General features: G+C 43.7%; 1 protein-coding gene across 3 annotated transcripts in view; it reads right to left on the bottom strand.

The window, feature by feature from the left end:
• The window catches only part of AOPEP (aminopeptidase O (putative)), a 731576-nt gene that overhangs the window by 288350 nt on the left and 421547 nt on the right, over positions 1-21679 (bottom strand). Inside the window, exon 10 of one of the 3 annotated variants that reach the window (XM_073670975.1) lies at positions 14002-14174. The exons of the other annotated variants lie outside the window; for them this stretch is intronic. Within the exon in view, the coding sequence (XP_073527076.1) occupies positions 14112-14174 (63 nt within the window). The 3' untranslated portion in view covers positions 14002-14111. Of the gene's footprint in view, positions 1-14001; positions 14175-21679 lie in introns of those variants that run through there. 3 annotated transcript variants of the gene reach the window in all.

Raw genomic sequence — 21679 nt, 5'->3', positions numbered from 1 at the left:
ACGTTGTTATTGGTGCCATTTTCAGGCACGTGACATTTTTTGATCGCTTTCTATTCCGATTTTTGGGAGGCAGAATAAACAAAAACCAACAATTCAGGAATTGTTTTTTTTATATTCTGTTCCACGTGTGGTAAAATTGATAAGGTAGCTTTATTCTTTGGGTCAGTATGTTTACAGCGGTACCACATTTAAATCGTTTTTCTATGTTTTGCACTTTTACATAATAAAAGCAATTTTATAGAAAAAATTATTTTTTAGCATAGCTTTATTCTGAGAGCTATAACTTTTTTATTTTTTGGCTGATGGAGCTGTATGGTGGCTTGTTTTTTGCGGGACGAGATGACGTTTTCAGCGGTATCATTTTTATTTATATTTGTCTTTTTGATCGCGTGTTATTCCATTTTTTTTTGGCGGTATGGTGATAAAGCATTGTTTTTTGCTTCGTTTTTTTTTTTTTTTTTTACCGTGTTCACTGAAGGGGTTAACTAGTGGGACAGTTTTATAGGTAAGGTTGTTCCGGACGCGGCGATACCAAATATGTGTACTTTTATTGTTTTTTTTTATAATATTATTTATTGATGAGTACATTATATTTTTATTTTTGGTGGATTTTTTTTTTTTTTCTTTTAATAGTTTTGCAATTTTTTTTATTTTTTTTTTTTCACTTTCTGATAGTTTTTATACTTTATTACTTTGTCCCACTATGGGACTTTCACTTTTTTTTCTCTGATCGCCTGCATAGCACAGGAATGCAGCACCATCCCTGAGCCATGCAGACCGTCAGCGCGAAAAGATGTCCAGCCCCTACGAGTTCCGGCCCAAAGAAGGATGGGCCCAGCGGTGAAGATGCGTCCCAGGATGGGACGTCCAGAGAGGAAGAGGGCGCGGCATAAAGTGAAGCCCGGCCCCGTGAGTATCAGCGCGCACAGAGAGGGGGCGAGGCTGAAGGCGGAGCGGCCGAGAGTGACGCGGCAGTCGGCCAGGAAGAGGCGGAGTTGGACGCGCAGGACGCGCGTCACCGGTAAGCGACCGGCGCCATTTTCTGTCCAGCACGTAAGGAGAAGAAGGTACGGCAGCGGACGTCCTGAGAGGATGGCAGCCCCAGGGCCTGACAATGTGCGCGAGACAAGCGGTGAGGAGGAACCCCTGGAGATCACCACCCCAGGGGCCGCGACTGGAAGTCGTTCGCCGGCGGGCGCTGCCCGCGAACAGTTGCCCTTACCCCCAGTGGCTGTCCAGTGGGCCACTAGGCCTGATCCAGAGCTGGGCCTGCTTGTCCACGAGCTTCACATATGGTGCTGGAGCCGGATGCCGGAGGAAACGTCCCCCTCGGCCGAGGGAGAACATCCAGGTGGGGCCGGAGCAATAGCTGCAGCGAAGCTTACAGAAGGTGAGCGGTCCATGCCCCAACAGCCGGTCACGCCTGCGGTACCTGCCCCAGTAGCTTCTGTCGCAACAGAGGCCCCCAGGCCTTCAGGGGACGGTGCGGAAGGGAAGCCCCCTAAAAGAAAGGCCCTGCGGGAGAATTTCTGGTCGTTGGCCTTGGAGGCCCTACATTCCCCCTCGGCAGAGCAGTACGCCAAGCCCGGGAGTCCTAAGTGGGCTACCCGGGACCCCCCGATGACCGCGCGAGAACAGCGGCGATGGACCGATACCTTCCTGAGAGGCTGGCTGGAGGGGTCCAACAATGCGGCAAGAAGGGAGTCAGTGGAGGAAGCTCAGACCCGGGGGCGGGTCATAGAATTCCGTATCCATGAGGGGTACGGGTTTCTGGAAGAGGAATGGACCGGGCACGAGGTGTTCGTGTACCGCGAAGCGGTAAAGCGGGACTATCTGCCTGACCGTTTACACAACCTGCACGTGGGGGACATCGTGCACTTTGTAAAATGTGAGTGCCAAAATGGGTGGTATGCGGCTGCGGTCACCCGCCCCTACAAGTGGGAAGACGTCCTAGAGAAGGACCGGCAGGTCTTCCGGCGAAGGGCTGAGAGGGAGGCTCGGCAACGTCGGGCTAGGGAAGCCCCTGGAGGATTCTTGTCCCCTCCCAAGGGCGGCACCCCGCCAGAGGAAAAGCCGGGAAGCCAGTAGCGGAGAGATGGTGCCGAAAAAGAGGAGGATGTCCCAGATCGTAGTAGGGCTGACTCTCCTAAGGCCATGGGCTCAACAACCAAACACCCAGGAGGGGCCGAGGCAACTAATAGTGGAGTCGCCGAAAGGACTCAGGCGGCTGTTAGTCAGGAGGTCCACAGTTTTACTGTGACCAGCTACGGCCCCACGCAAGTTGGCTGTGGCAGCGCCACCTCCTCGGATGATGACCCCGGGCGTAGCCGACACCCTGACCAGCCTTGGAGGTGGAGGAAGCCACCTTCCTCTGCAGAATGGGCCGCCTTGATGAAGGAGAGGAAGGACGCCTGAGGGAAGTGAGCCGGCTAAAAGGTCCGTTGACCTTCCACTTCCCTCTTTAGGACCCATCGGTGGTGGTCCTGTCTGCAGTTTGGGACTGTTACCCAGTGGGGGTGAGGTGCCCCATGTTGACTTCAGTTGAAACAAAAAAAAAAAAATGGAGGACTGTTCCCCTACCTCCTAGGCCAGGGAGGCCTTAAGCAGCACCCAAAAGTTGCGTGCCCAGGAGAGCTGCTCTTTTTGTTTTTACTTTTGTTTTCTTTTTGTTGCGCTTGTTGCGCCTTTTTCTGCTGGAATTTAAAGCGCTGAGGCACACCTTGAGGATGGATATCCTCCAAATCTAAGAGACTTGCGGCCTAGCGGGAAGAACCGGTGACCCCCCGCTAGGGCCAAGAAGAAAAGAGACTCACAGGGTGTTACCTGTGACTGTGTGCCTCAGAATGTAGCCCCAGGAGGGGATTAAGGGCTATTGAAGTGTTGACCTGATTTAAAAATGTGGACTTGGACACTTCGTTTCCAGTGTCCTTACCAAGAATGACCGGTGCCTCTGAAAAAGTTGATAATGGACTGTCCTGAATTGCTGTTCCAGGGCCCTTAACCGAGAAGGGCCGGTCTTCCATCCAAGAAGATGACCTCAGGACCAGTCGCTTACTAAAAATGTTTTAGTAAAATTTAGTCATGTAATTTTATAACTGTTGATTGCCTAGTGTGGTCAGGGACGACCAACATTAAAGTGTCGGGGAATGTAATAGTGGGGAAGGGCGTAGTCTTCCCTTGAGACTGAGAGAGTTAAAGGAAGTGTTCCTGAAGACAGACCTCCCCAACTGTGGTAGGCCAAGCTAAGGGGGTTAGCTTTAGTGGTCCAGTTGGTAGAGCAGAGGGGGAACTTTGTGCCCTTAGCAAGCCTAGAGAGATATGGAGCTTGTTCCTGGTATAATTCCTTCTGGGCTGTAGTACCTTAAAACAGCCACAAGATGCCACTGTTCTGGGTGCAGATGTCACGTTGAGTCTGCCAGCAAAGTTATAGACAGTGATGGGTTAAAGTTCTGTGATGACAGCTCACTGAGGGTGGGCAAATTCGGAAAGTCTCTGTTTAAGTTTCCAGAATCAGGAAGTGATTCTTGAGTACGAGTTGAGACCTCAAGTTGATCAGACAGCCTGACTATAGTGGCTGCTAGGGTAGACGGGAGCTCCGAACCCTCAGACAGCGAGATCCCAGTGCGCAATTCTCCCCACACAAGAGCACGAGTCCTGTTCGCTCGCCGGAGAAACTCATCAAAGCGTAGTGAGGACACGGGGCACTTCTAGTCTGCAGGAAGCAGAGGAAGCTAAATAGGACTCCAAGCCAAGACGTGGGGGAGAGATATTGGATCCGGTCACTGTCAATACAGAGGAGTCTCTTGGGCCAGGAATTATAGCCACAGAGATGCTCCGCTTAAAGAGGGAACCAGGGCTGAAGCAGTTAACAGCGCCTGTGAGAGAGATGATTGCCTGTCGGGCCTTATCCATTATATCTGACTGTAAATATTGTATATATTCCTCTTCCCCAAGTAAAGTCCAAGTTCTGGTTAAGAACCTCGTGTCCTCTGAAATTATTGCTGCCCTGGTCCCAGAAGAAAATTGCCTGGAGACAGCCGCGATCGGATGGCTTGAAGTAAGTGAAGAGCACTACATACACAGCCACACTTCAGAGGGAGGACACGTATTGTCTGTAGAGTGCCATAGCGAGAGGGGGCTACAGCTCGCCCACGACTACCTCGCTGGGGCACCTTACAGTTCCACACAGTGTAGAGACTTCCTTCTCAAAACTCACAACAGAAAAAAACCTCAATGTTAGAGATTTAACTTCTCTAGCCACACCCTTGAGATGGAGATATGGTGAATGACAACTCACCCTTCACAATGGTCATTCACAAAAAAACACTCCCTTAAAAAATGGTGGTTTAATCCCTAACACATAACATGAGGAGAAGACTTGTAGGTTCAGTTCACTGAAGCTAGTAGCTGCCGTGAAAAATATCTCCCCTCACATATATCACCAGTGACTCTGTCACAATGCATATATATATTGTAAGAGGGCCGCCGGATATGTCCTTGAGGGGAGATATGTGTCACTGAGGTTGGCAGCTTCAGTGATGTGAAACCGGGAAAGCATGCTCCAGCACACATAGTGCTGAGAGGGTTAATAGGGCGTATGAGGGCCGTATTTTTTGGAGCAGTCATAAAAGATGGGGGGGATTGGCTGCTCACATATCGCCACCCCAGGGCGTGTGTATAAAATGGAGACCAAGTGTCTTATTCAGTGCCTGTGGTTGGAGGTGTGGAGACCTCCAGAGTGTTTGTGCCCAAAAGGACACTGACCGTGAGCGGGCGAACCAGCCATATTGTATGGACTGTTTATTTTCTGTTTTGTTACACTGTGCCGGACAAGGCTTTCTTTTGTTCTTCTGAAAGTGCGGTATATACAGTACAGACCAAAAGTTTGGACACACCTTCTCATTTAAAGATTTTTCTGTATTTTCATGACTATGAAAATTGTACATTCACACTGAAGGCATCAAAACTATGAATTAACACATGTGGAATTATATACTTAACAAAAAAGTGTGAAACAACTGAAAATATGTCTTATATTCTAGGTTCTTCAAAGTAGCCACCTTTTGCTTTGATGACTGCTTTGCACACTCTTGGCATTCTCTTGATGAGCTTGTATAAAAATCTCCTGTCCACAGACTCAATTAATCAGTCAGACTCTAACCTCTACAACATGGGCAAGACCAAAGAGCTTTCTAAGGATGTCAGGGACAAGATCATAGACCTGCACAAAGCTGGAATGGGCTACAAAACCATAAGTAAGACGCTGGGTGAGAAGGAGACAACTGTTGGTGCAATAGTAAGAAAATGGAAGAAATACAAAATGACTGTCAATCGACATCGATATGGGGCACCATGCAAAATCTTACCTCGTGTGGTATCTTTGATCATTAGGAAGGTGAGAAATCAGCCTAAAATTACACGGGGGGAACTTGTTAATGATCTCAAGGCAGCTGGGACCACAGTCACCAAGAACACCATTGGTAACACATTATGCTTTAAAGGTTTAAAAGCCTGCAGTGCCCGCAAGGTCCTCCTGCTTAAGAAGGCACATGTGCAGGTCCATCTGAAGTTTGCAAATGAACACCTAGATGATTCTGTGAGTTATTGGGAGAAGGTGCTGTGGTCAGATGAGACAAAAATTCAGCTCTTTGGCATTAACGCAACTCGCCGTGTTTGGAGGAAGAAGAATGATGAGTACAACCCTAAGAACATCGTCCCAACCGTGAAGCATGATGGGGGAAACATTACACTTTGGGGGTGGTTTTCTGCAAAGGGGTCATGACGACTGCACTGTACTGAAGGGAAGATGGAAGGGGTCATGTATCGCGATATTTGGCCAACAACCTCCTTCCCTCAGTAAGAGCATTGTAGATGGGTCGTGGCTGGTTCTTCCAGCAAGACAATGACCCAAAACATACAGCCAAGGCAACAAAGGAGTGGCTCAAAAAGAAGCACAGTTAGGTCAAGGAGTTGCCTAGCCAGTCTCCAGACCTTAATCCCATAGAAAACTTATGGAGGGAGTTGAAACTCCGAGTTGCCAAGCGACAGCCTCAAAATCTTAATTATGTAGAGATGATCTGCAAAGAGGAGTGGTCCAAAATTCCTCCCGACATATGTCAAACCTCATCATCAACTACAAAACACGCCTGACTGCTGTGCTTGCCAACAAGGGTTTTGCCACCAAATATTAAGTGTTGTTTGTCAGAGGGATCAAATACTTATTTCTCACTGCAAAATGCAAAAAAATTATCTAATTTATACAATGTGATTTTCTTGATTTTTTTTTTGTATATTCTATCTCTCAATGTTAAAATTAACCTACCTTTAAGACTATAGACTGCTCATGTCTTTGTCAGTGGGCAAACTTACAAAAACAGCAAGGGATCAAATACAGTATTTTTCGGACTATAAGACGCACCGGATCATGAGAGGAGGGAAATGGAAAAAAATGTAAGCAAAAAATGTGGTCACGATGCACTGTTAAGGGGGAGGGGGTCTTCTGCTGACATTTGTATAGTAATAATGTCCCCCAATTCTGATAATATCCCCTTCTTATTATACGTGGCCCCCATCCCCATCCTGGTATGCATGGCACCCCTCCATCCTGATATGCATGACATCCCTCCATCCTGATATGCATGGCACCCCTCCATCCTGGTATGCATGGCACAGCAATCCCCATCCTGGTATACATGGCACCCCTCATCCCTAACCTGGTATGCATGGCACCCCTCATCCCTATCCTGGTGTGCATGGCACCCTTCATCCCTATCCTGGTGTGCATGGCACCCCTCATCCCTATTCTGATGTGCATGGCACCCCTAATCCCTATCCTGGTATGCATGACATCCATCATCCTTATCCTGGTATACATGACCCCATCTTCCTTATCCTGGTATGCATGGCCCCCTCATCCTTATCCTGGTATGCATGACATCCATCATCCTTATCCTGGTATACATGGCCCCCTCTTCCTTATCCTGGTATGCATAGTCCCCCTAATCCCCATAACGTTGCACATAAAAAAATAAACACTCCTACACACCTTTCTTCTCTCTCCTCCAGTGCTGCATCCTGTCTGCCCACACTGACCTCGCCATGTGAGCCACGCATGGCGTCACTGCCATGCGCGTCTCACAAGGAGAGATCAGCTGCCGGAAGAGACTGTTCACAACGCCGGGACTGTGTGCGCGGGGAGAAGTGACTTCATGCTCCTTAATAGCCAGCACACAGCGTAGCCGCAGTGCGGCTCCTGCTGCTACCGGGCGATCGCGTGTGCCCGCTATTAAAGGGCATGAATATTTACCCCTCCCCATGCCCATGGGCGTGGAGAGGGGGTGAATATTAATGCCCTTTAATAGCGGGCACACTCGATCACCCGGCAGCAGCAGGAGCCGCGCTGTGGAGACACTGTGTGCCTCTATTAAGGAGCATGAATATTCAGTGCTCCCCACGCCCAGCAGTGAATATTTATTTTCTTTAGCAGCGGGGAAAGTGTAGGCTGCAGCAGGCGGCTGCTACCGCTCCTCCCACACAGTATATACACTGCTCAAAAAAATAACGGGAACACTCAAATAACACATCCTAGATCTGAATGAATGAATATTCTCATTGAATACTTTGCTCTGTACAAAGTTGAATGTGCTGACAACAAAATTACACAAAAATCATCAATGGAAATCAAATTTATTAACCAATGGCAGCCTGGATTTGGAGTCATCCCCAAAATTAAAGTGGAAAAACACACTACAGGCTGATCCAACTTTGATGTAATGTCCTTAAAACAAGTCAAAATGAGGCTCAGTATTGTGTGTGGCCTCCACGTGCCTGTACGACCTCCCTACAACGCCTGGGCATGCTCCTGATGAGGATGCGGATGGTCTCCTGTGGGATCTCCTCCCAGACCTGGACTAAAGCATCCGCCAACTCCTGGACAGTCTGTGGTGCAACGTGACGTTGGTGGATGGAGCGAGACATAATGTCCCAGATGTGCTCAAATCGGATTCAGGTCAGGGGAATGGGCGAGCCAGTCCATAGGTTCAATGCCTTCATCTTGCAGGAACTGCTGACACACTCCAGCCACATGAGGTCTGGCATTGTCCTGCATTAGGAGGAACCCAGGGCCAACCGCACCAGCAAATGGTCTCACAAGGGGTCTGAGGAGCTCATCTCGGTACCTAATGGCAGTCAGGCTACCTCTGGCGAGCACATGGAGGGCTGTGCGGCCCTCCAAAGAAATGCCACCCCACACCATTACTGTCGCACTACCAAACCGGTCATGCTGAAGGATGTTGCAGACAGCAGATTGCTCTCTGCGGTGTCTCCAGACTGTCATGTCTGTCACATGTGCTCAGTGTGAACTTGCTTTCATCTGTGAAGAGCAAAGGGTGCCAATCCTGGTGTTCTGTGGCAAATGCCAAGCATCCTGAACGGTATTGGGCTGTGAGCACAACACCCATCTGTGGACGTCGGGCCCTCATACCACCTTCATGGAGTCGGTTTCTAACCGTTTGTGCAGACACATGCACATTTGTGGCCTGCTGGAGGTCATTTTGCAGGGCTCTGGCAGTGCTCTTCCTGTTCTTCCTTGCACAAAGGCGGAGATAGCGGTCCTGCTGCTGGGTTGTTGCCCTCCTACGGCCCCCTTCACGTCTCCTGGTGTACTGGCCTGTCTCCTGGTAGCGCCTCCAGCCTCTGGACACTACGCTGACAGACACAGCAAACCTTCTTGCCACAGCTCGCATTGATGTGCCATCCTGGATGAGCTGCACTACCTGAGCAACTTCTGTGGGTTGTAGAGTCCGTCTCATGCTACCACGAGTGTGAAAGCACAACCAACTTTCAAAAGTGACCAAAACATCAGCCAGAAAGCATAGGTACTGAGATGTGGTCTGTGGTCCCCACCTGCAGAACCACTCCTTTATTGAGTGTGTCTTGATAATTGCCAATAATTTCCATCTATTGTCTATTCCATTTGCACAACAGTATGTGAAATTGATTGTCAATCAGTGTTGCTTCCTAAGTGGACAGTTTGATTTCACAGAAGTTTGATTTACTTGGAGTTATATTCTGTTGTTTAAGTGTCCCCTTTATTTTTTTGAGCAGTGTATATACTCCCCCAACATTCGGACTATAAGACACCCCCCCCATTTTCCTCCAAAATTTTGGAGGAAAAAAGTGCGTCTTATAGTCTGAAAAATACGGTACTTATTTCCCCCACTGTATATATATATAACTATCATATATACAACACACACACACATATACACACAGTATATATATTTACAGTGGCGACCAAAAGTTTTGCAATTTTTTTTAAAAGTGTGATTTCTTTTGTCTGGCTGTTGTGATGCCATTTTTTTCTAGTGAAGAATTGCAAGTGCATGAAGTTGTCATCATGCAAGACCTTAATTTTAACCAAAATACTTTTGAATATAGGTATGGTCATTTAATTAACCCCTTTCTGATGTGGGGCGTATTAATACATATCTGCGCCCTAGGCCTATTGGACCAGATACGTATTAATACGCCCTGACGATCGCGCCTGCACAGAGGCTGTGCTGGCACAATCGCTGCCGGGTGTCAGCTGATCGTCACAGCTGACAACGGCACCTCTCCCAGCACATTAACCCGCGAAATGCTGCGATCGCAGCATTTCTGGGGCAAGCAGCGGTGAGAGCGCCCCCTCTTACCTCTATCCGGCGTCCCGCGCTGTGTATGCCGGCTACGGATAATTGCCATGGTGACCCGATGTCGTCACGACGACATCCAGGTCACTAGGTATCAGCAAGATAGGTAGATCGTGCTTAGTGCACAATCTATCTGCTTGTGTGTGCAGGGGCTGACAGCCTGCACAGCATAGGGGATGATGCTTCATCCTTATGCTGTGGAAGCGATCAAACTGCAAAAAATAAAAGTCCCATAATGGGAAAAAGTGTAAAAGTTAAAAAAAAGTCTCAGAAAGTTAAAAAAAAATGAAAAATAAAATATTATAATGAAAGAAAACAAAAAAAACCCAACACAATGAAAGTACACATATTTGGTATTGCCGTGTCCGTAACGACCTGACCTATAAATCTGTCCCTCTCGTTAACCCCTTTAGTGAACACGGTAAAAAAAGTAAAAAACTATGCTTTATCATCATACCGCTGAACAAAAAATGGAATAAAACGCGATGTAAATAAAAATGGTACCGCTGAAAATGTCATATTGTCCCGCAAAAAACAAGCCACCATACAGCTCCATCAGCTGAAAAATAAAAAAGTTATAGCTCTCAGAATAAAGCAATGCAAAAAAATTTCTTTTTTCAATAAAATAGTTCTTATTGTGTAAACATAAAAAAAATATAAATGTGGTACCGCTGTGATTGTACTGACCCGAAGAATAAAGCTGCCTTATCAATTTTACGACACGCGGAACGGCATAAAAAGAAACAAAAAAAGAATTCCTGAATTGTTGGTTTTGGTTTATTCTGCCTCCCAAAAATCGGAATTAAAGCAATCAAAAAATGTCAAGTGCCCGAAAATGCACAAACATTAATTCATCGCACACTCATATATTGCTATTATAGTGTATATTTATTTACAGGCTAAAAATCCAAACAATGGTGAAGGCGACAGTAAGTCATAGACGTTTCGGCCACAGAAAGGCCTTATTCATTACGTCGCTACTGCAAGAAAAATACATAACATCAGAATAAGAACATAAAGCGGTAAGTTATAAAAGTACAAAATTTAAAAATAGTGGGAAGTTGAGGGTAATTATGACGGGAAAAGGGAGGTGGGGTGAAGAGAAAGGAAGGTGATTAGGAAATGGGGGAAGAGAGGAAAGAACAGGGGAACATTTTTAGCATAAATACAAATATACATATATACACTTCTATACAATCATAGAGTATCATAGAGAGCACAGGTGGTATTTACAGAGAAAGGGGTTGCCTTACTTGTGATTGTGCCTTCCTTTCTCCTCACCCCCACCTCCCTTTTCCCATCATAATTACCCTCCACTTCCCACTATTTGGAAATTTGGTAGTTTTATAATTTACCGCTTTATGTTCTTATTCTGATGTGATGTATTTTTCTTGCAGTAGCGACGTAATGAATAAGGCCTTTCTGTGTCCGAAAGGTCCATCCTTTAACATCCTGTAATATAGACAGGGTGCATGCTAATTATTTACCTCCAGATGTGCCCGAAAATGGTACCAATAAAAACGTCAACTTGTCTTGCAAAAAATAAGCCATCACAGGACTGTCGGCCAAATTATGGAAAAATTATAGCTCTCAAAATATGGCGATGCAAAAACTAGTCTTTGCAAAAAAAAAAAAGGTTTTTTTTAGCATGTGACAGCTGTCAATCCTAAAAACCCGATATGAATCTAGTATCACTGTAATCGCACCGACCCGAAGAATAAAGTCGTCTAATCACTTATACTGCACGAGGAAAGGCGTAAAAAATAAACTCTAGGGTTGCGGCTTTGCTAGGGTTAGGGTTGTGCTAGGGTTGGGATTGTGCTAGGGTTAGGGTTGGGCTAGGGTTAGGGTTGGGCTAGGGGTAGGGTTGGGCTAGGGGTAGGGTTGGGCTAGGGGTAGGGTTGGGCTAGGGTTAGGGTTGAGCTAGGGTTAGGGATGGGCTAGAGTTAGGCTAGGGTTAGGGTTGGGCTAGTGTTAGTGTTGTGCTAGGGTTAGGGCTAGGGTTGTGATGTTTTCAAAAGTAAAGAGAAAAAATGCAGACGATATGACGACAAGTGTTGAGAGCAAGTGCTCGCTACTTGAGTTTGCATCGGGTGCTCTGGTATGCATTGAGTATCGCGGGTGCTTGAGTGACATGCTCGAGTCTCCGCCCTATATGTTTTGCAGCTGTTATACAGCCAAAAAAAACTTGCGGGGATTGCCTGCCATGCACAAGCAATCCCCGCGTGTTTTTCTTTGGGTGTCTAATAACCGTGAAACATGCGGGGCGAGGACTCGAGCATGTCACTAGAGCACCTGCAATATTTGGTGCATACCTGAGTACCCCATGAAAACTCAAGTAGCGAGCACTTGCACTCAAGACTAATGACAACTTATTCAATATGATGACCAAATGTTATCAAATTCTGTGTCGTACCTCTGGGTTCAAAATGTTCACTATACCCCTTGATAAAATCCTTGAGGGGTCTAGTTTCCAAAATGGTGTCACTTGTGGGGGGTTTCCACAGTTTAAGCACATCAGGGGCTCCCCAAATGCAACATGGCGTCCGCTAATTATTCAAGCAATTTTTACATTCAAAAAGTCAAATGGCGCTCCTTCCCTTCGGAACCCTGCCGTGCGCCCCAACAGTGGTTTGCCCACACATATGGGGTATCGGCGTGCTCAGGAGGAATTGCACAACAAATTTTGGGGTTCATTTTTTCCCGATACCCTAGCAAAAATAAAAAAATTGGGGTTTAAAGTAACATTTTTGTGAAAAAAGTTAAATGTTCATTTTTTTCTTCCACATTCCAAAAATTCCTGTGAAGCACCTGAAGGGTTAATAAACTTCTTGAATGTGGTTTTGAGCACCTTGAGGGGTTAAGTTTTTAGAATGGTATCACTTTTGGGTATTTTCTGTCATAAAGGCCCCTCAAAGTCTCTTCAAATGTGATGTGGTCCCTAAAAAATGGTTTTGTAAATTTTGTTGGAAAAATGAGAAATCGCTGGTCAACTTTTAAGCTTTATAATTTCCTAACAAAAAAAAATTTTGGTTCCAAAATTGTGCTGATGTTAAGTAGACATGTGAGAAATGTTATTTATTAACCATTTTGTGTGACATATCTCTCTGATTTAAGGGCATGAAAATTCAAAGTTTGGAAATTGCGAAAGTTTCTAAATTTTCACCAAGTTTCCGCTTTTTTCACAAATAAACGCAAGTCATATCAAAGAAATTTTACCAATATCATGAAGTACAATATGTCATGAAAAAACAGTGTCAGAAACAGTGGGATCTGTAGAAGCATTCCAAAGTTATTACCTCATAAAGTGACAGTGGTCAGAATTGTAAAAATTGGCCTGGTCATTAACATGCAAACCACCCTCGGGGGTCAAGGGGTTTAAGAAAACTGACTGCCAAAAGTTTTGCATATACTATTTAATTGATCACAACATAGAGAGTAATTCATTGTTTACAATGCCATAGTATTTTGTAGCATAACCTCTTGCTTTAATTTATGCACCACACCGAAGGGGCATTGAAGCCACTAGGGTATTCAAGATATCTTGAGGGGTCTTGCCCCATTCCATTTGTAAATCTGCAAACACTTCATCTTTATTGCTATGGGTACAGGCCCCAACTCATTGCCCTAACTCATTCCAAAGGTCCTCTATAGGGTTTAAATCAGGTGATTGGCTTGGCCATTGCAGCAGGCAAACATTTTTCGTTGCTAACCAATTTTTCACTAAATTGGATGTGTGCTTGGGATCATTGTCTTGCTGGAATTTCCATCCCCTGCCTACTTTGGTTTTACCATGTGGTATCATTACATTCTCCAGTATATCCTTGTACATGGTAGCATTCATATTTCCATCAATTCTATGAAGAAGGCCAATGGCAGATGCAGAAAAGCAGCCCCAAACCATGACATTGCCACCACCATGTTTCACTGTAGGTGTTTAGTACCTTACATCATTATGTTTTCCAGTTAGGCGGTATATATAGTGCTTGCCATCACTACCAAACAGATTGAACTTGGATTCGTCCAACCACAACACCTTAGACCAATTTGTTGCTTTCCATTGGCGATGTTCTTTGGCAAACTCAAGTTGGACCTTGCGGTTCTATACAAAGATGAAAGGCTTCTTGACTGGAACTTGTGCATTCAACCCTACTGCTCTTAGACATCGCACCACAGTTTGGTGACTCACTTTGATCCCATATTCTTTGTTCATTTCATGCGAAATATTTTCAGATACTGATTTTTTCATAATAATGTGATCAACTCTTTAGGAAGTTTTCCATGGTCGTCCACTTCTAGGTTTGTCAGCTGTTCCATAACCTTCCTTTTCTTTCTTTAATATCCGTGACACTTGACTCTGAGAACAGCTGAACAGTTGAATTCCATAGCAACCTCTTTTTCTCTTTTTGCCTGCCTTCACTCTTAGAATAATAAGCTTCCTGACATCTGGTGATAAATTTGGCTTGGTCTTTGCCATGTTTTAACCTAAAAACACACACATAAAAAAAATATATAAAATTTTAGGCAAAATTCGACTACTATGCAAAACATTTGGCCCAGCAAATGTTGAAAACTAATACATAAAGGGATAAAACAATGTCAAACACAATTTTCATCCTTATAGCTGGCAACCATTTGCTTCTGGTGTACTAAAATCACCAGGAAAATGGCATTACAACAACCAGACAGAAGTAATCACACTTTTAAAAACAATGCAAAACTTTTGGTCACCACTGAATATACCGTAAATAAACATACACAGTAAAAATATACAGTGCATTGTGAAAGTATTTGGCCCCCTTGACCTTTTCTACCTTTTGCCACATTTCTGGCTTCAAAAATAAAGATATAAAATTCACATTTTTTGGGGAAGAATCAACAAGTGGGACACAATCGTGAAGTGGAACAAAATTTATTGGATATTTGAAACTTTTTTTTTAACAAATTCAAAACTGAAAAGTGGGGCGTGCAATATTATTCGGCTCCCTTGAGTTAATACTTTGTAGTGCCACCTTTTGCTGCGATTACAGCTGCAAGTCGCTTGGGGTATGTCTCTATCAGTTTTGCACATCGAGAGGCGGAAATTCTTGCCCATTCTTCCTTGCAAAACAGCTCGAGCTCATTGAGGTTGGATGGAGGGCGTTTGTGAACAGCAGTTTTCAGCTCTTTCCACAGATTCTCGATTGGATTCAGGTCTGGACTTTGACTTGGCCATTCTAACACCTGAATACGTTTATTTTTTAACCATTCCATTGTAGATTTTGCTTTATGTTTGGGATCATTGTCTTGTTGGAAGATAAATCTCCGTCCCAGTCTCAGGTCTTTTGCAGACTCCAACAGGTTTTCTTCCAGAATGGTCCTGTGTTTGGCTCAGTCCATCTTCCCATCAATTTTAACCATCTTCCCTGTCCCTGCTGAAGAAAAGCAGGCCCAAACCATGATGCTGCCACCACCATGTTTGACAGTGGGGATGGTGTTTTGAGGGTGATGAGCTGTGTTGCTTTTACGCCAAACATATCGTTTTGCATTGTGGCCAAAAAGTTTGATTTTGGTTTCATCTGACCAGAGCACCTTATTCCACATGTTTGGTGTGTCTCCGAGTTGGCTTGTGGCAAACTTCAAACAAGACTTTTTATGGATATCTTTGAGAAATGGCTTTTTTCTTGCCACTCTTCCATAAATGCCAGATTTGTGCAGTGTACGCCTGATTGTTGTCCTATGGACAGACTCTCCCACCTCAGTTGTAGATCTCTGCAGTTCATCCGGAGTGATCGTGGGCCATTTGGCTGCATCTCTGATCAGTCTTCTCCTTATTCGAGATGAAAGTTTAGAGGGACGGCCGGGTCTTGGTAGATTTGCATTGGTCTGATACTCATTCCATTTGCAATATCGCTTGCACAGTGCTCCTTGAGATGTTTAAAACTTGGGAAATCTTTTTGTATCCAAATCTGGTCTTAAACTTCGCCACAACAGTATCTCGGACCTGCCTGGTGTGTGTTTGCGATTAGTTGGACCATCATTTATTTTTTAACAGGACAATGACCCCAAACACACCTCCAGGCTGTGTAAGGGCTATTTGACCAAGAACGAGAGTGATGGGGTGCTACGCCAGATGACCTGGCCTCGACAGTCACCAGACCTGAACCCAATCGAGATGGTTTGGGGTGAGCGGGACCGCAGAGTGAAGGCAAAAGGGCCAACAAGTGCTAAGCATCTCTGGGAACTCCTTCAAGATTGTTGGAAGACCATTTCCGGTGACTACCTCTTGAAGCTCATCAAGAGAATGCCAAGAGTGTGCAAAGCAGTCATCAAAGCAAAAGGTGGCTACTTTGAAGAACCTAGAATATAAGACATATTTTCAGTTGTTTCACACTTTTTTGTTAAGTATATAATTCCACATGTGTTAATTCATAGTTTTGATGCCTTCAGTGTGAATGTACAATTTTCATAGTCATGAAAATACAGAAAAATCTTTAAATGAGAAGGTATGTCCAAACTTTTGGTCTGTACTGTATATTTAAATCACCCTTCCTTTCCTCCCTTCAAAAATAAAGAAATTAAACATTTTAAATAATTTGATTTCCATTTTTAAGCAGTGTAGGTCTGAAACATTAAAATCACCCCAAATACTCATTGTAGAAACAACACCTAATTTATTTATTTTCTATTAACAAACAAATGTAATATGTACATATGTATGTATGATGTAAATATAATGGTATATTAGCAGTTAAACTTCTAGATAATATTCAAGAAATGCAGACAAAGTGCATTTTCTTTAGGTGGCAATTATTATTAGTTTCCATTATAAAAACATAAAAAGGTGATATTTATGAATACCACATCTCAAATCTTATGGAAGCCTATAGCCAAGTTAAATCCTCCCATGGGTTCCATTATTTTCCACAAACCCTACAAAAACATAAACTGGGTTCACTACTGAAATAAACCATTGACACTTATTTGTATTTCACATATAATCAGTTTAATTCTACTTATTATAAACCTGAAAAAGAAGCAACAAAGAAACTATTGAGAGGGCAGAGAATGGAGCATGTGTGTTTTTGAAGCCTCCCGCTTGTGGCCCCAGAGTAGAATTTATACCATGCAAGCAGGACCTAAAATTAGAAACATGCCATACAATTTAAATGAAAAAAATAAATGCAATTGATTAATGTATTACATCTGAAGTCATTTCCTTTGCACCTGCAGTTCACATCTAGAGAAAAACCAAACCACCACTTAAAACAGAGTAAGTTCTCAGAGTGGGAAGATTCTATTTTCCATCCATACAAATGCACTTTAATACATAACCACTCCCTTATACTGCGTCAAACAAAATACAAATGCTATTCCATATGAGTAGAAAAGCTAAGCTAAATGTTTCTAGCTTGTAACCGCTCATGTTGGTCTATTTCAATGCAAGTACAATTATTTATACATTTTCAAAATGTGCTGCAAATCAAAATCCTTCCCAGTTAAATATTATTCCTATCCTCCTACCCAACCATGTGTCTGACGTCCAAAGAAATGGTAGCACTGGTTAGAACTGCTACCTTGCGGTCATGGTTTGGAAAAAAAAACTCTAGCAATTTCTGCATAAATTTTGCATGTTCTCTCCACATTGGTGTGGGTTTCCATCTACATAAAAAAAATGCAATGATTTTTATTAGCCTCCCTTAAAGGGGACTTGTGTGCTCTATTAAAATGTCTTTTTATTATTTTAGGACGTTTATGTACCTCATAATACAACAATTCTGAAGTATCTTTTCTTAATAAATTGACAACTCAGTGTCCAATCAGTAATAACGTATAGAGACACAGTACTTTGTTGTAAAAAAAAAAAAAAAAAATAGTGCCACCCAGTTGTCAATTTATTCAGATATTTCTAGGAGGAGTAACAGAGAAAATACCCACTGCAGAGATCCTAGAAAAAAATGCTTTAGAATTTTTATTAGGCCACGTTCACACTATCAGTATTTGGTCAGTATTTTACATCAGTATTTGTAAGCCAAAACCAGGAATGGGTGAAAAAATATAGAAGAGGTGACGTGTTTCTATTATACTTTTCCTCTGATTGTTCCACTCCTGATTGTAAGCCAAAATCAGGAGTGGAACAATCAGAGGAAAAGTATAATAGAAACACGTCACCACTTCTGTATTTATCACCCGCTCCTGGTTTTGGCTTACAAATACTGATGTAAAATACTGACCTAATACTAAACGTGTGAATGTGGCCTGAGATGGAGAACACAAGTACAGTACAGACCAAAAGTTTGGACACACCTTCTCATTTAAAGATTTTTCTGTATTTTCATGACTTTCAAAATTGTACATTCACACTGAAGGCATCAAAACTATGAATTAACACATGCGGAATTATATACTTAACAAAAAAGTGTGAAACAACTGAAAATATGTCTTATATTCTAGGTTCTTCAAAGTAGCCACCTTTTGCTTTGATGACTGCTTTGCACACTCTTGGCATTCTCTTGATGAGCTTCAAGAGGTAGTCACCGGAAATTGTCTTCACTTCACAGGTGTGCCCTGTCAGGTTTAATAAGTGGGATTTCTTGCCTTATAAATGGGGTTGGGACCATCAGTTGTGTTGTGCAGAAGTCTGGTGGATACACAGCTGATAGTCCTACTGAATAGACTTTTAGAATTTGTATTATGGCAAGAAAAAAGCAGCTAAGTAAAGAAAAACGAGTGGCCATCATTACTTTAAGAAATGAAGGTCAGTCAGTCCGAAAAATTGGGAAAGCTTTGAAAGTGTCCCCAAGTGCAGTTGCAAAAACCATCAAGCGCTACAAAGAAACTGGCTCACATGAGGACCGCCCCAGGAAAGGAAGACCAAGAGTCACCTCTGCTTCTGAGGATAAGTTTATCCCAGTCACCAGCCTCAGAAATCGCAGGTTAACAGCAGCTCAGATTAGAGACCAGGTCAATGCCACACAGAGTTCTAGCAGCAGACACATCTCTACAACAACTGTTAAGAGGAGACTTTGTGCAGCAGGCCTTCATGGTAAAATAGCTGCTAGAAAACCACTGCTAAGGACAGGCAACAAGCAGTAGAGACTTATTTGGGCTAAAGAACACAAGGAATGGACATTAGACCAGTGGAAATCTGTGCTTTGGTCTGATGAGTCCAAATTTGAGATCTTTGGTTCCAACCACCGTGTCTTTGTGCAACGCAGAAAAGGTGAACGGATGGACTCTACATGCCTGGTTCCCACCGTGAAGCATGGAGGAGGAGGTGTGATGGTGCTTTGCTGGTGACACTGTTGGGGATTTAATCAAAATTGAAGGCATACTGAACCAGCATGGCTACCGCAGCATCTTGAAGCTGCATGCTATTCCATCCGGTTTGCATTTAGTTGGACCATCATTTATTTTTCAACAGCACAATGACCCCAAACACACCTCCAGGCTGTGTAATGGCTATTTGACCAAGAAGGAGAGTGATGGGGTGCTACGCCAGATGACCTGGCCTCCACAGTCACCAGACCTGAACCCAATCGAGATGGTTTGGGGTGAGCTGGACCGCAGAGTGAAGGCAAAAGGGCCAACAAGTGCTAAACATCTCTGGGAACTCCTTCAAGATTGTTGGAAGACCATTTCCGGTGACTACCTCTTGAAGCTCATCAAGAGAATGCCAAGAGTGTGCAAAGCAGTCATCAAAGCAAAAGGAGGCTACTTTGAAGAACCTAGAATATAAGACATATTTTCAGTTGTTTCACACTTTTTTGTTAAGTATATTATTCCACATGTGTTAATTCATAGTTTTGATGCCTTCAGTGTGAATGTACAATTTTCATAGTCATGAAAATACAGAAAAATCTTTAAATGAGAAGGTGTGTCCAAACTTTTGGTCTGTACTGTATGTACTTAAACAGCCATATCAGGAATGGTGACAAGTCCCTGTGTGCATCTGATGGCATAAAGCACTGGTGCTATATAATAAATACAAATAATAAAAGTAATAAAAAAAATCTGTTAGCTGCAAAGTTTCTAGATGGCATACGGCGAAAAGTTGATTGCACCAAAAGAAATATGTGTCATTGTTTGTCCAAAACATCTTTGTTCCTATGTATGGTAACCTACATATTTATTTTTTTGTGAAACTCTTCATTTGTAATATTTTGGCTGTTCTTCGCAAAATTCTACAATTTTAATAAATTAAATAGCACAGGGTAATTTATGTTGTTTTCTGTGATGGTCATGTTAACAGGTACGTGGTTGCAACAGCACAGACAATGAGGAGACAGTGGTACTTAAACCAACAACTATTTATTCAATTATCACAATTAAAGGGTGCCTTCAGCACATTATCAGGGGATAACACAATCAGTGAAAAATTAAACACGTTATGTTACAAGGAGAATACAATAATTCAGATGAACAGGGTATTGACCCACTATCGTTCTACTATTACCATTAAACAACTGTTATCATCAGTGATGTCTTAGTCTTAATACCATAACAGCATCACTGTCATTACCAGGCCAGTCACTGCCGTCAGTCTCTAGGCAACGCAGAACGCCACACAGGCCCTAGAGGGGGGGTCGATGATACTAACCTCTATGCCGGAATTCTCAGATTGGTGGGTAGCTCAGCACACTTGGCACGCTGGCCGCCTTCGCTCCCTGAAGCGTGGCCCAAGTCCCCACTTTGCACCATATGTCTACACTGGAAGTGATGGTTCACACGAACGTCCCTCCGCTGCAGCCTAGTCGTCTCTCTCTCGGCCCTGATTCTGCACACTAGGCTCAGCTCTCCCGGTTCTGGTCTCTCTCTGGTCTGGTCTTTCTTGTGTATTATCTCGGGTCCTGTCTTTTGTAATGGATGCTATAAGCCAACTCCGCTGCTCCCATCCTGCTACAGGTCCAGGTGCCAACTCCTCCCTTTCTCGGCACTCCCGGGCTTTTTATGTTATCTGATCTGTTGACTCCTCCAATATCTTCCTCGAGGGAACATGCACTTCACTCTTGAGTTCCTGCAAATGTAATTCTTTTTGCTTTTCCTTTCGCCATCTTCTTTGACCAGCAGATGGTGGTGTTCGCTTGCAGACACTCTGTTAGGCATTAACTGTGTGCATCTTCTCACTTGTCTATATCCTTACAGTTACATCAGCTATTTTGGTATTAGTAGCATTTTTGAAACCTATTAAAGGGAACCTGTAACCAAGTTTTCTCAATGTAAGCGGTATCCACCAACTTTTGGACCTCGTAAATAAGGTTTCTGCAACCCCTTAAGACTTTTTCTGCATAAAAGTCTCATATGTGTAAGAAAATGCCTTTTATAGTTGTCCCACGCCATATGTAAATTGGCGCAAAGAGGTCCGATGGGTGTCTCAGGACTATACTCCATGCCTTCCCTGTGCCTGCAATCGTCACCTCTCCTAACTTGATTGACATTGATGATGTCATTTTCCCTATTGTGCAGGTGGGAGAGTTGAACAAGCAGTTTGAATGACATAGGAGACAGCAACTGCTGGCACAAAATAACCCTCCATTGGACTGCAAAGCGCCGATCAGCAAATGGCTTGGTAAAATTATGAAGGGGATTTTCCTACATATAAGGGGGCAGCTGGGCTTTTATGAAGGGGTTGAAGGAATGCTATGCTATTAAAGATAGCTAAAAGGTAATGGATACGGTTAATATGGGGACTGCATTAATATGGAGACTGCACTGCATTCAAACAAGCAACACTCACTTTCAAATCAACCCTCACCTCTGCCAAACAGGCCTACTTCACAACCCTCATATCTTCCTTATCCTACAACCCCAAACAGTTATTCAACACTTTTAACTCTCTCCTCCGCCCCCTTATCTTTGCTGAGGACTTTGCCACACACTTCAAAAATAAGATTGACCAATCAATGCAAGTCCTTATTGTCCGACCACCACAACCCCTTTGTATACCAGACCAATGCCCTTCCCCTATAACCTCCTTCTTCAACATCACTTAAGGAGAGCTTACTCACATC

The sequence above is a fragment of the Phyllobates terribilis genome, unplaced genomic scaffold, assembly GCF_046119375.1.
Source record: "Phyllobates terribilis strain yellow unplaced genomic scaffold, ASM4611937v1 Scaffold_1__5_contigs__length_1240528914, whole genome shotgun sequence".
NCBI lineage: Eukaryota > Metazoa > Chordata > Amphibia > Anura > Dendrobatidae > Phyllobates > Phyllobates terribilis.
The sequence above is the reverse complement of the archived record's forward strand: the minus strand, read 5'-3'. Positions and strand labels throughout refer to the sequence as shown.